The following is a 12,941-nucleotide window of genomic DNA, read 5'->3' as shown; positions in this document are numbered from 1 at the left end:
TTACTCTGTAAATGGTGGGAGTTGACAGCTGGATAGCTCCTAGCCCCACTTAGAAAATCAAGAAAATTATTCTTCACCAGAAAGTCATAGAAAAACCACCTTAAAATATGTGTGTAATGTCAAGTGTGTGGCTAGTGCACATCTATAATTTGTGTTCTTGGGTGGCTGAGAAATTTGTAATGTAAGTTTGAAGTTCACCTGGGTTGCAAAGAGGGACCCAGTTTAGTTAGGGTGGTTTGCATTTTCTGTTACTGAAAGGTGTAAACCGAACTTTGTAACTAGTTGATACTGTTATAAACTTTGAGTGTAAGAAGATTCCACAAATTAAAAACAAAACTCTGCTCTATGTAATGGAAATGGTGTTTGTGTGTGTGTGTGTGTGTGTGTGTGTGTGTGTGTGTGAGAGAGAGAGAGAGAGAGAGAGAGAGAGAGAAGACAGAGACAGAGACGGACACACAGAGACAGAGAGACAGAAAAGCAAAGACAGACAGTGACATGGATACAGACTATAATGCAACTTTATCTATTACAATCTTACGAATCTGTTAGATGAATAATATAACTTTTTGCTTAATACATCGAATATGTTTAGAAAAAATAAGTTATGGTTAAAATTATGTGATTTAAAATGAAAAAATATTTCCCTGTAGCAATCCTATAAAAGATAAACTTCTATTTAAAACATCTTCCATTGAGTTTGTCAGAGGAATTCCTTCCTACTTTAATATGATTAATATTCAGAGTCTCCATTTTAAACAGAAAAGCTGTGCTCCTTGTCTCCTTCCTGTCTTCAGATATGGTCCTTGACCAGCAGGTCAGCTCAGGCCAGCTGAATGAAGATGTACGCCACAGGGTCCATGAAGCACTGATGAAGCAGCATCATCACCAGAATCAGAAAAAACTCACTAACAGGATTCCTATCGTCCGATCTTTTGCTGATATTGGCAAGAAACAATCAGAACCAAATTCCATGGATAAAAATGGTAAATGCTCTTTTGTATCTACTATTGGGACCATGAAGTATTACATTCTTTCTAAACATTTAAAACACTTTATTTGAAAATTGTTTATTGAAATTAATATTGTTTTAATAGAATTATTTCATTTTGTATATATATATATATATATATATATATATATATATATATATAAATAGACTGTATATTGGTCTTATTTTATCATCAAAATGTAGACATCTTATCAAAGAATTGTTTCTAGAAAGGCTCATAAAAAGAGTACAATGATCCATTTCTAATTCCAATTTACAGATCCAGTCATCAATCCTAAGTGGAACATATCTTGTATCTTGACCTAAAAGTCTAAGCCTCTTCTTTCTCACAGTTGAGAAGAGTAATGAGATGGTTTATGTTGTGGTGGCCTTCTCATTAAATCATCTTTTTCTGTAGAAGAAGTTTTTCCCATCTTGGTCATGGTCAACAGATTTCATTACCAATAATAAAATGATGTAGCAGTGGCTAGTGTGGCCCTGCCTATCTGAAGCCTCCTTTCTGCCCCTGAGCAGAGTGCTCTCTGTCTCCCATTACAGACGGTTGTGAGCCATCATGCGGTTGCTGGAAATTGAACTACTCAGCACCTCTGGAAGAGCAGACAATGCTCTTAACCAATGAGCCATCTCTCCCGCTCCGAGCACAGTGCTCTTTACACTGTAGCATTTCAGTGTGCAGGGAGCCTTCTCACCATCTTCATACAACAGCATACTTGAGCAATATTATTGTCTAGTAATCCTGCTTTTTTGCTTTCTCCTTGAATGTCTTTCACCATTTACATTGAGAAATTGCTTCAAATTTTGTCATCAAAGCTTCATAAAGGAAAATGAAGTTACCACAAAGATAATATGAATTTGTTAGTCTTGTAGCTGCTATACGTGCTTTTCAATTCAAAAAGACAAAAATTAATGACTGGAATATAGCTCAGTCAGTAAAATGTTGCCTAGTATTCTCAGTGTTCCTTGTTTTATCTGCAGCACCAAGTAAATAAGACATTGTGATACATTCAAACTTTTAATCCCAGAATTTAGGTAGAAGTTGCAGAAAGTTCAAGGTCAACCTCAAGTACATAGAATGTTCATGATCAACCTAGCAATGAGATATTGATTTTAAAAATTAAATAAAAGATGAAAATATTTGGAAATGATTTATTAGAAAACCTGACCTTCACAAATTGACCACAGTAACATGAATTGACAGAACAGAGTAGTTCTGTGATTTTCTTCCCTTTTCAAAAGTTTCAGACATACCTTACAAATACGTGAAGATAAGTTTTCTTTAGACTTTGTATTGTGAGGGAATTTTCATACTACTGAGTCAAATGTACACAAAAGAAATACTTCAGTGAATAATTTAATTGTTTCAGAGTATCTTAAAGTTAAGTATATTAAGTCTCGGGATTTAATGTTGAATGATATGTTTCTAATTGAAAAGTTGGGTTTGAAATATTTGTTTTCTATTTAGGTACTATGAAAGAGATGAATCTTTCATTGAAAATCCCTGTGATTTTGTATCCAGAGTTCTCCCTTTTCATTTACTGGAAGGCTTATTACTTGGGTCCCTTCTCTGTTACCTTTTGATGTTCTCTAATCTTGTTTGTTGTTGCTTCGTGTTTCTATATTGATTATATGTCTGTATGTGGATGTATTATTTATTTATTACACACTATAAAGCCAACACAGGCAGCTGAGATTTTTTTGTTTTTAATTTTTAATAATTTAAACGCACGAAAATGAAACGCAGAAGCTGTCCTTGAATAAAGCATTGATATTACATAGAAGCATGTTTATGGATATATATGCAAAGTTCATTGAAAGTGTCACATGCACGCCATGGCTTATACCCACTCATATTAGTAGATTCTACTGACTATTCTGAAGATGTAGAACTAACGCTGAGGCAAATACTATATTTAAATAAATTCATATTCAAAATTATAATTTGATTTAAAACATATACATATTAATGTGAAATTGAAGATTTTATAATTCGAGATATAAATGTAGTGGTTTATTTTTTAAAGGGAAACTTGAGAACAGTTTTATTAGATTTTAAGAGAAAACCCCTGGGCAGATAAATGGTACCTCTGGCAACTGCTTAGAGGCAGAGGATAGGCAGAAGAGAAAAGCCCTGCTGTGAAGCTGTTCCTGCTTTCATGGTGCTAATGCTGTTTTGTTGGCCAAGGTTAAGAAAACCAATCTAGATATTCAGTCATTTTTATGGGAGATTTAAGTTTGCTTGAGTCTTTAAAATCTTATTAAAATACCCCATGTTTTAATTTCCCAAGAATTTTGGAAAATTTTTGGACAAATAAACTGTTTCCATTTCATTACTTTTTGGAAATCAGACAATAACATATAGACCAAAATGTATTTTTTGAAACAGCTAATCATCATACATGATGCAATTTCTATATTTTTTACTTCAGCTTTCACTGAGAATAATGTTTGTATTTGATATTTTCGATACATTTTAGGGAAAGGAAAGAAAGTGTGGAATTTACTGACTTGACCATGTGTGGACATGGGCAGCCTATACTCACTGCTGATGTTTGAAACTTCCATTACATTTAAGGAGAGAGGACAGACTTACAGCTGTAAATCATTTAAATCTACATGCAGATGGATGTAGAGACAGTGTTTCCAGAGAGTACTTTTGTTTTATCTGTGAAACAGCTTAGTTTTTCAAAAATTCTGAGTAATTCTGTTGCCATCTGTACAGTCAACCTTTATATGAACACATACAAATCTTTCCAGGGCATGTGCTAGGGTAATAGAAACTTGGAAGCACTTATAATAAGATTCATATATCCAATTAAGTATTGTTGTGCAGCATCCTGTCAGCGGTGGTTTCTAAGCCGAGGCTTGTAACACCTCCTCATGACTCTGTTTTGCTTCCTCACACACTTTACATAATTATGTGTTCTGAGAAGTCTGAAAATATGTATAGACTTCAGCAATTTAGAAGTAAGTCTCCTACCCACAAGTGAAAAAAGTGCGAAAGACCTTTACTACTAAGGTTCTCAATCTACTTATGGACTCTATAAACTGACAAACTTGAGATAAACAAAGAAATTGGAACTCAAAGCATAAATATAGAATTGACATTCTGTTTCAAAACATGGATTAGAGACTTAATTTTATGGTGCAATAGTAAAAAGGGATGCAATGGACTCCTATCATCCAAAGGCATAAAAGTAATATTCTTTTTATTTTAAAAAACACTCCTGAGCGAAACATTTTACTCAGAAAAAAAATGGGCTTTTCCTTTTTTAACACTATAAAATTAAAATTAATAGAGAGTTTTCAAAAAAAAACTTGACAATAGAACAAAATTTTTTTAAAAGAAGCAAAGATATAGAAATGAGTTATGTACCCTTGTCTAATGTGTTTTTGTTTTAGGATCAAAAATTTGAAATGTCCTCAGAAATAAAATGATATTTACATAAAAAATCTAAGAAACATTTAGAATAAAATTTCTGTTTTCTTAATTGAATGCTTTTGGACATGTTACCTTGGTTGTTCTCTCAAGGGTTAAACAACCAGATACTGCATTTCAAATGCAGGTCTTCTTTGTTTTATATGTTACATTAAAAAAATAGTGTATTTTTTCCCCTTTCTTTTCCTGGTCCACGTTTTCCGTCTGTTACTTTTCCTTACTGATTTATAATATTGTTTTCAATCTCACCTACAAATACCCTGATGTATATATGTATATGTTACATATATATGTAAATATTTTTGGTATTCTGCACATTATCCTCAGGGTTAAGATGCAAGACGCTATGGATTCACCGTGCATTTTTAATGCCACCATGCTGTGTTTAACTTTCACTTTTCATTAAGCATCAAAACTGTGAGAATTAAATGACTGATTCTGATGTTTCAATAGAAAGTGACAGTTACATTTGGCAAACAATGGCAAAAAATAATAGAAAATAGTATTTACTTTGACATTAGAACCCGGAAAAGAATACTGAAATCAAAAAATATCAAGACTATTCAAGTCATTTCTTGAATCTAGAAACACATTTCAAACACAAATGTGACTTGTGTTAGATGATCAAGAAACCAATACATTAATGCTTCTATTTGTCATTTCTGTCACGCATTCACTTACACATGGAGAGATTTGTATTGCAATTCTGTTGTAAAGTGATGTTAATTTCCTGAGTCACGTTTTTGATAATTTCTTGGGACTCATGGCTGGTGTAGCATAGGCTCCGTCATCCCCCTTGTCCCTCATCCATTACTACTAATTTCTAACTTTTCTCCTGCTTCCTTGCCTTTTTTCCTCCTAGTTAGAGTAATTTTTCCAATTGCCATTTTTATTTAGAACCTGAAAGAGCTTCTGCTAATTTCCTCTAATTTACTGTTCAGAGTCTTAAGTGGAGAACACTTAGATTTAGAAGGATGGGATATGCATTGAGTATTCTGACCCGGGTATGTTGAAGCCCTTCTAGCAGAATACATAGATGTATTGTTAATGGTGTTTATTTGTGGTTTTTGAACTTGTTTTACTGCCTTAAAATTACTTTTCTTGTAATGCTGTACTTTTATTCCCAGATGCATGATGTCTTTAAGTATTTAGAAACTCATTTTCTTTTTAAAGCACTGTGTTATTATGAATAATATGGCATGTAGTATTTATTCCTCATAATGATCTACTTTGAAGGAGAAAGCTAGAATATTACTTCTTAGTGTTGCTTGAGAGAAAGCATGTTAGGAGATTCCTATATATGAAAAATCTAAACATTTCTAATGTTAAAGGAAAATTAAAATTACATCAATTATTAATACAGTTGATGTATCTGTTTAGAGGCTGAATTGTCATTAAGCTATGGAAAACTGACTACATTTTAAAAACTAACATTTTTAAGATAACATGTTTAAGGTTTTACTTTCTTATTTGAAACTAAGTATCTTCAGGCATACCAACTTTCAACAATTAATGGCATGAATACTCTTTCTGTTTTTGAAGTGTTGGTCACCTAATCATAATTTCCTAAAAATTTATCTCTCTTTCTCCATGTTCTCTATTTCCATAAAAGATGTATTGTTGCACATATATGTAACTTTGTCATTCATCTCTGTATTTCTTCATTTTGCTCTGTCTTGTGTCTGTCTCTAACAGGCTCATCTCATCTCTGTACCTCCCTCATCTCCTACCCTTTGGGTACTCTAAATGCGTTGAAGGTTCTGAGGTAGTGTAATCCAGCTTGGACTCTAGGATAATAGTACTGTACGTCCATGTCTTCATCCCAGTTTCCTTCGACTACATATGATTTATACCGGATTAACCAGTAGCAAATAATGATAAATGTAGGAAATAAATTATCTAACGGTTTGATTTAGGCTAGATAAAAAAACGTAAAACTGCTATTTTATATCACTCATTCACACAGTTTACATGTAGAAAAAGGCTATATGTAAAGACTCAAATATAATTAAAAAAAACCCAACAGGTGCTGATATACATGCTATACACTCTACACTTTAATTCATATATAATAAAACAAATTATTTTTTGTTAAAATGAAGAACCATGTATTTAACACATAAAGTAATAGTATAAATAAAGTAAACTTAAGTGTTAAATAGAAAGGTTGGTGTTAGATTTCTCAAATATTTACATTTAAATAATTAGAAACTTTTATCCTGTTTTGAATAAATTTCACAATATATAATAAGATTACTCAGTTTAATGTTTCTTCATGGCATTTTCATGCCTTAAGATTTACATATAGTTAAGGCAATCTAAGTTTACAATGCCATTTTATTACATGAATTTTTATCTGAGCAATTATCAGTGCTCATGGTGTAGGACTTAGAAGGAAATAGGCAAAAATACTTGTTTTCAAGCATCATGCTAAAGTAATTATAAAATTTATCATAAACTAATAGTATACTTGCAAAGTTTCTAAATACATAAGTATTTATTTCTAACTTTTGGCTATTTTCCCCTGGAAAAGAAAATATCCTTGCAAACTCTTTTCCATTCTATTAGGAAATAGTCACTGTGCCTAAAAGTTGTCATTTTATGAATGGCATTTTTTCTTATCATAGAAAAAAGCAATTATATTAGAAACATCCTTCCCTATATTTGTCCACTTGTTTTATGTGACAGTCTTTGAGTTCATGAAGTATGCTTTGGAATCTAAGGCCATCACCTTTTTGCAAGTTGTGACACTTGAATTAAGTAAGGTTTTAAGCAAGGAGTCATAATGGACAACAAATTATGACAGCTATTCTATGGTTTGAGGGATCTAGTGGTTTTATAGACTGTTACAGTGCATGCATCTTAGTTTTGTGTATATAACAAAAAATATGTTTTATTTAAAGTATTATAATTTTCCCTACATAACATATGCTAACATTTTAAACATAATTCTTAAATCATACCTACAGATTTTCAGTGCACTACAAAATTGTCAAAACTCCTTATATATATTGTTTTAGTTTAATAAGCTAATGTATAGTTTTAGAAGTAACATATCTAAATGAATCTAAATTCAGATTTTAAATGCTATTTAAACTTTGAAGGACTTTAGATGTGAAAATATATTCATGTTTTATTCTAAAGTATAGAAGATACAAATACTTGTGGTTTTATGCCTAAACAGAGGTTGGTGGTACTATAGTATACATGCTTTCCTCTCTGTACTATAGTACGTGTTCTCTGGACTTGTCTGGACTCTAGAAATACGTAGTTTTCACTGTCATCTAGTGTACTTCTTATTTGATATTCAGAACTAGGTCATTATTAATATCACTTAAGATATTCAAAGATCATAGTTCCTAATTAGTTTTCTGACTATCAGCTTTATAAGGTAATATTTTATACTTTTAATTCTTAAAACAGGAGTAGCAAAAAAGAATAAATTTCCAAATATAGTTATTACAATAATCACAAAATAACAACATATTAGTGATCAAATATTTACCAAGTGAAGTGTAAGTGCCAATATTTAACTATAGTAGTCTATAACCTGAATATAGCTTGTTAAATATTGTTTCTGATACATATATATATATATATATATATATATATATATATATATATAAAGTAAAACCAGATTTTTCAAATTATAAGATCTAGTATATTTGCTATCTGATTCAATCTCATCAAAGTTGGTTTTGTATTGGGTTGACTCTTTCTGTATATGTTTTCGTACAGCATTATATAAATGATATTTCATGTAGTTTTGACTACATGGCATAAATTATTATAAAAAATCATATATATGTTTAATTTTTCCATAACATGAGTCTTATCACTTAATTTTACAGAACATTAATAAACTTAGCTTTAAATATATCTAATGTTCCAACTCATGCAATTATGGAGAAATGTTGTGAAACTGGTGATTGAAGACATCTGTTAGTAGCACAAATGCATTATGTAAAGGCTTTTTAAAAATAACAGTTATTATTTTGAGATCGGTAAATTGAATGGCTGCTGATGAACAATTCAGTTGTAGTTATGCATTACAGGTAGAGATGGGAGAATGTAAAGTTTGTCTGACTTCCCTTGAAGGGTATTCATTGCCTTGAATTATGTATTCAGAAATGAGGATCTGTGTCCATAGTTTGAGGTGAACACATTTTAAAAAGCCATTGGATCTTTACTTTCATAAAATATATTATTTTTCTGTTTTTGATAGAAACAGAAAGATATTTAAATTCTAGAAGAATATTAAATCTATTCCTTTCTGACAAAATGATTTGAATCCAGAAAACGTTATCTATTAGGGGATGATCTCTGACTGTCAGTCTTACTAGTCTAAGCAGTGAAATTATATGAGCATGTAAAATAAATAATTTTGATTTAGTCATCTTTGATGATCGGTGCAAAAATTGAAGAAAAAAACTGTAACTATTTAAGAGAGTTAGAGAAGTTCAGAATTGGGAGAAATTGAGGGGAAAAGAGGATAAAAGTTGAATTCTGAATAAAACTGAGATGGCAGCATGTAGAGAGAAAAGGTAGGCACAGGGAGTAGCTCCCACTTTTGAGATCCATAAAAGTAAAAGAGGGGTTTGAAGCCACCGAGTTAAAAATGTTTATATATAGTCACGGCTTCAACATTGAATTGACATTACCCATTTTACAGTGAAAGTAAAAAGATGGGCAAGGGTAGACTAAGGAAATTAAGCAAACTGGGTTAATTATAATTTGTTGCTATCTGTGACATATTTCAGATGGTCTGTGCTTGCAAAGGCTGTTGCAGAGTAAATGATGGAACTTAATGTCTTCCGGTCATCGTCACACTCCCAGTTCTGTGATCTTTCTGTGATCTTGCTAACTAACCTTACCTTTCATGCAAGGGAGAGACCTACATCATAATTATATTTTGAATAACATTCGTGGAAAACCAATGCAACTCTTGTTTAGTGACCTTTTCTTGCATAATAGATGAATAGCAGAGCTTATGTAACTGAATAGTTATAGACACAAAATCACATATGTTTCTAATAAGCTCCATTTCTAAATGTTATTGTTAAAGAACATAGTGATTTGGATTTTTAAATGTAATGGAACTGAAAAATATTCTGAGCACTTACCAATATTCGTCCTTTTATATACTGTCAAAAATTCTTCAGTCAGAGCTTGAAAGTTATGTTTTTTAAAAAATATATACAATTAGTTTTGAGTAATATTTAGAAATTAATGAACCTTAGGTTATGCATAAATTTTGTAGGCATCTTTTCTTCAAAGAGATGAACTGTTTAGTGTTTTAAATTGATAATTGGCTTAAATATTCTTGATTGATTTCTCCCATTTCTATCTGTAACTGATAAATGTTGTATTGATATAGTTCCATTTAATTGAACGTTCATGCTTACATCATAAGCTTATTAAAAATTCTACTTAGTTTGGTTAAACTGAAGTTCATATTTCACCCAGTATAAGTAATTGTCTGTATTCTGCAATAACAATCTCTTTTAGCAGGTCAGGTTGTTTCTCCTCAGTCTGCTCCAGCCTGTGCTGAGAATAAAAATGATGTCAGCAGGGAAAACAGCACTGTAGACTTTAGCAAGGTAAGCTCTCCTTTCTTCTAAGTAAGCTGCTAAATCACCAGTAGAAACTTGCTACCTGTAGACATATTTGCATGGTTTCTTACTGAAGTTTGAAATGGTTATAGACAAGAGTTCAGTCTACATGCAGGACTTCGCCCATTTGAGAAAACATGTATAAATTTTAAGAATCATCTCTTGGATTCAGCCACTTGGAGTAACACTTGCAGTAGAAAGAGAAGTGAAGGTCGTAAGGAGCTCACTCTGTTGTTTAAAAATATGTACTAGATTTCCTCCATCAAAATAATCTTCCCATTATTTGTAGAAAGACAAGTCATATGATATCAATCTCTACCGTTATTGTATTTAGGGAGAGTCAGTAAAGGAAACCCTAGTAGGTAAAATAGCAGAACTTGAATAAAAACATATAAAAGGGTGAAAGCTATTTCTAGTTTTATATCATCTAAATAAGATGATTTGTTTGAATTTATACTAAGAAAATGATGAGTTATCAAAAATGAAGGGATTTTGGTTAATATATCCCAAACTTTTTATATATGCATTACAGTAGCTGTGGCATAGTAACCATTGAATACAACAGAGAGGTTTCAATATTGGTCAAAAATAAGGGTGTTTAGCAATTTTATCTGAATAAAGAAGTACTATTTTGATAAAGACCTTAGCGCTAGCAATAGCAGGAGGGAGTGGGAATGGTCTTCAACCTGAGGAAGTACTCTAAATCAAAGCTCTGAAAGAATTAATGGTAATCTGCTCCGTAGACCTGTTTTAACTTCCCAGGGATACTATATACCCAGGCTAAACCTAGTTATGTGCATGCTTTTCCCTCTGGTGTCTGGAAGAGTCTCTGGGAGCATGATGTACAAGCTTAAGTCTGTTAATTATGCGTGCAGGGACTGGGAGGCCAACAAAAGGGGCATACTAGTCCATGTGGGATGAAACAAAGGCTTGACAAAGGACCTCCACACCAGCAGGAGAGAGAGGTGAGGGTACTTGGGCTATACTGCTACAGTAGTTCAAAGCTCATTTCACTGTATGAAGGCATGTAATTCAAATATTAAACCCATTTAAATGTGTTCCATCTGCCACTCTAAGAGTGATATTTTTAAAGCATTACATCATCATTCATCTGCAAGTTATAATAAATCTGTCACAAACTGCCATAAATTTAATTTCTGCTCTTCTTAATTTAAAACAATATCTTAAAAGTGATGACATTAAAAAATTGACTATCTTATAACAATGGAATATTTGGCATTTCTAAGAACGGTGATTTTTAAATTATGTGGATCATTATTTAAACAAATTACTTTTAAGCTTAAAAAAAATCTCTTATACATTGAATTCTGTATTTCCATATCATTTTGATGTTTTTGTTGACCTATCTTAATGGCCTTCAAAATTAATTGATCATTAAATCATTAAAGAGAAATAAAGATTGCCAATTAAAAACAGTGGTATCATCCCTAGGCCCCTAACAATTAAAACTATATATATGTGAAAAGTAAATTTTCTATCTTTAAATTTTTCCTATTGCTGCATTTTCATTTTCTGGGCCATTTAATGGAGAAGCTTGGGCCTGCCATCTGCATCCCTCTGTATTTTCTCCATAGTATTGTTCATTGGAAAAACATATCTTTTGAGAAAGAGCATGCAAACTTGAATGCTAAATGTCTAACATCTATCTGTTACTGTTTCTGGGGAATCTCTCTAAAGTACAGCATTCTCACTGCCTAACATAAGTATGATAAATATTTATTGTTCTGTTATAAAGACTTAATGGTACTAGGGCCCGTTAAAGAACTAAGCATAAAGTAGGTACTCAAGAAAAAATGATTACTGTATTAAGATTGGGAATGGTAGCGTCAAGACAAATTCCAGACCAGATTCAATGTGCTGCTCTCCACTGGATCTTCAGTAACTTCAGCAGAGTACTTCATGGAGTTTTTGAAGGGTTCTGTAAAATTTTAAATAGTTTTCAGTGCTTGGTTTTAGAGTAACAAAACAAAACAAGGAACACTTGTAGTTTTATAGCCTGGTAGAACAGAGAATTAGACTTTGGAGAAAGTTGTGCTCCATCACCTTGGAAACAATTCTTAGCGACAGATTTTGAAGGTATTCAAGTTAAGATGTTTTCAACCTAATGATTTTAGTTTACTGGTGGATTTATTAAAATTTAGCTTATCTCCACATTACTGTGGCCATTTCAATATTTTAAGTCTTGCTACATGGATCATAAATCTCAGTCAAATATCGAATACTTAAAAAACTCTTTTTCATTTTACGTAACTTGACTCTATGTTCTATCAGCCTTGAATCTACACAACTTTACTCTCTACAGTGATTAGGCCCATCAGTTTTAAAATTAAGTAAGGAACTAGCATAATCTTTTACATCCGATTATAACTCTTTCAATTATGTCTTTAAAAATTAGGTGATTCAAAATACTATTTGTTTTTCAAAATACTCTGTTTATTTTTTAATCATAGTAAAAAATAAATGGCTGTTGTATGTCAACAGAGACTCTTTTATTTCAAAAGATCCTAAGAAGTGTTCCACAGTGACCTCCCCACCATCTTCTGCATTTTCACATCTGTCTGCTGTGTATGAAGCATATTGGGAGTAAGAAACCTTAGTCGTCTCATCTAGGCCAAAAATGAATCCTGTGGAACTGTAAAAATGCTGCCTGCTGTAGATCCCAGTGTTGAACACCATTTGCCTAGAAAGAACCTATATTAATTGCCAGGCTTTTGTTAATAGCCTTAAGATTTGAACTTTATCCTCAAATTTCCATGTCCTTTTCTTTGAGCACTGTGTGTGCCTTGAGCAGGCAGTTGCAGCTCCACTGTGGTCTCCTCTCTCCTCTTGTTGCCTAGATATGAACTATCTTCACCAGCATCTT

General features: G+C 32.2%; 1 protein-coding gene across 24 annotated transcripts in view; it reads left to right on the top strand.

Annotated features, from left to right (window-relative positions):
• Window positions 1-12,941, top strand: part of Slc4a10 (solute carrier family 4 member 10) — a 296,786-nt gene that overhangs the window by 204,075 nt on the left and 79,770 nt on the right. For 9 of the 24 annotated variants that reach the window (XM_028769142.1, XM_028769130.1, XM_028769138.1 and 6 more), the window contains 2 exons: window positions 795-983; window positions 9,954-10,045. In XM_028769142.1, coding sequence (XP_028624975.1) covers window positions 795-983; window positions 9,954-10,045 — 281 coding nt within the window. Of the gene's footprint in view, window positions 1-794; window positions 984-9,953; window positions 10,046-10,932; window positions 11,023-12,941 lie in introns of all 24 variants that reach the window. The other 15 variants (XM_028769120.1, XM_028769124.1, XM_028769123.1 and 12 more) reach the window with 3 other exon arrangements.

The sequence above is a fragment of the Grammomys surdaster genome, unplaced genomic scaffold, assembly GCF_004785775.1.
Source record: "Grammomys surdaster isolate TR1022 unplaced genomic scaffold, NIH_TR_1.0 191, whole genome shotgun sequence".
NCBI classification, from domain to species: Eukaryota; Metazoa; Chordata; class Mammalia; order Rodentia; family Muridae; genus Grammomys; species Grammomys surdaster.
This window is presented reverse-complemented; position numbering and strand designations above follow the sequence as displayed.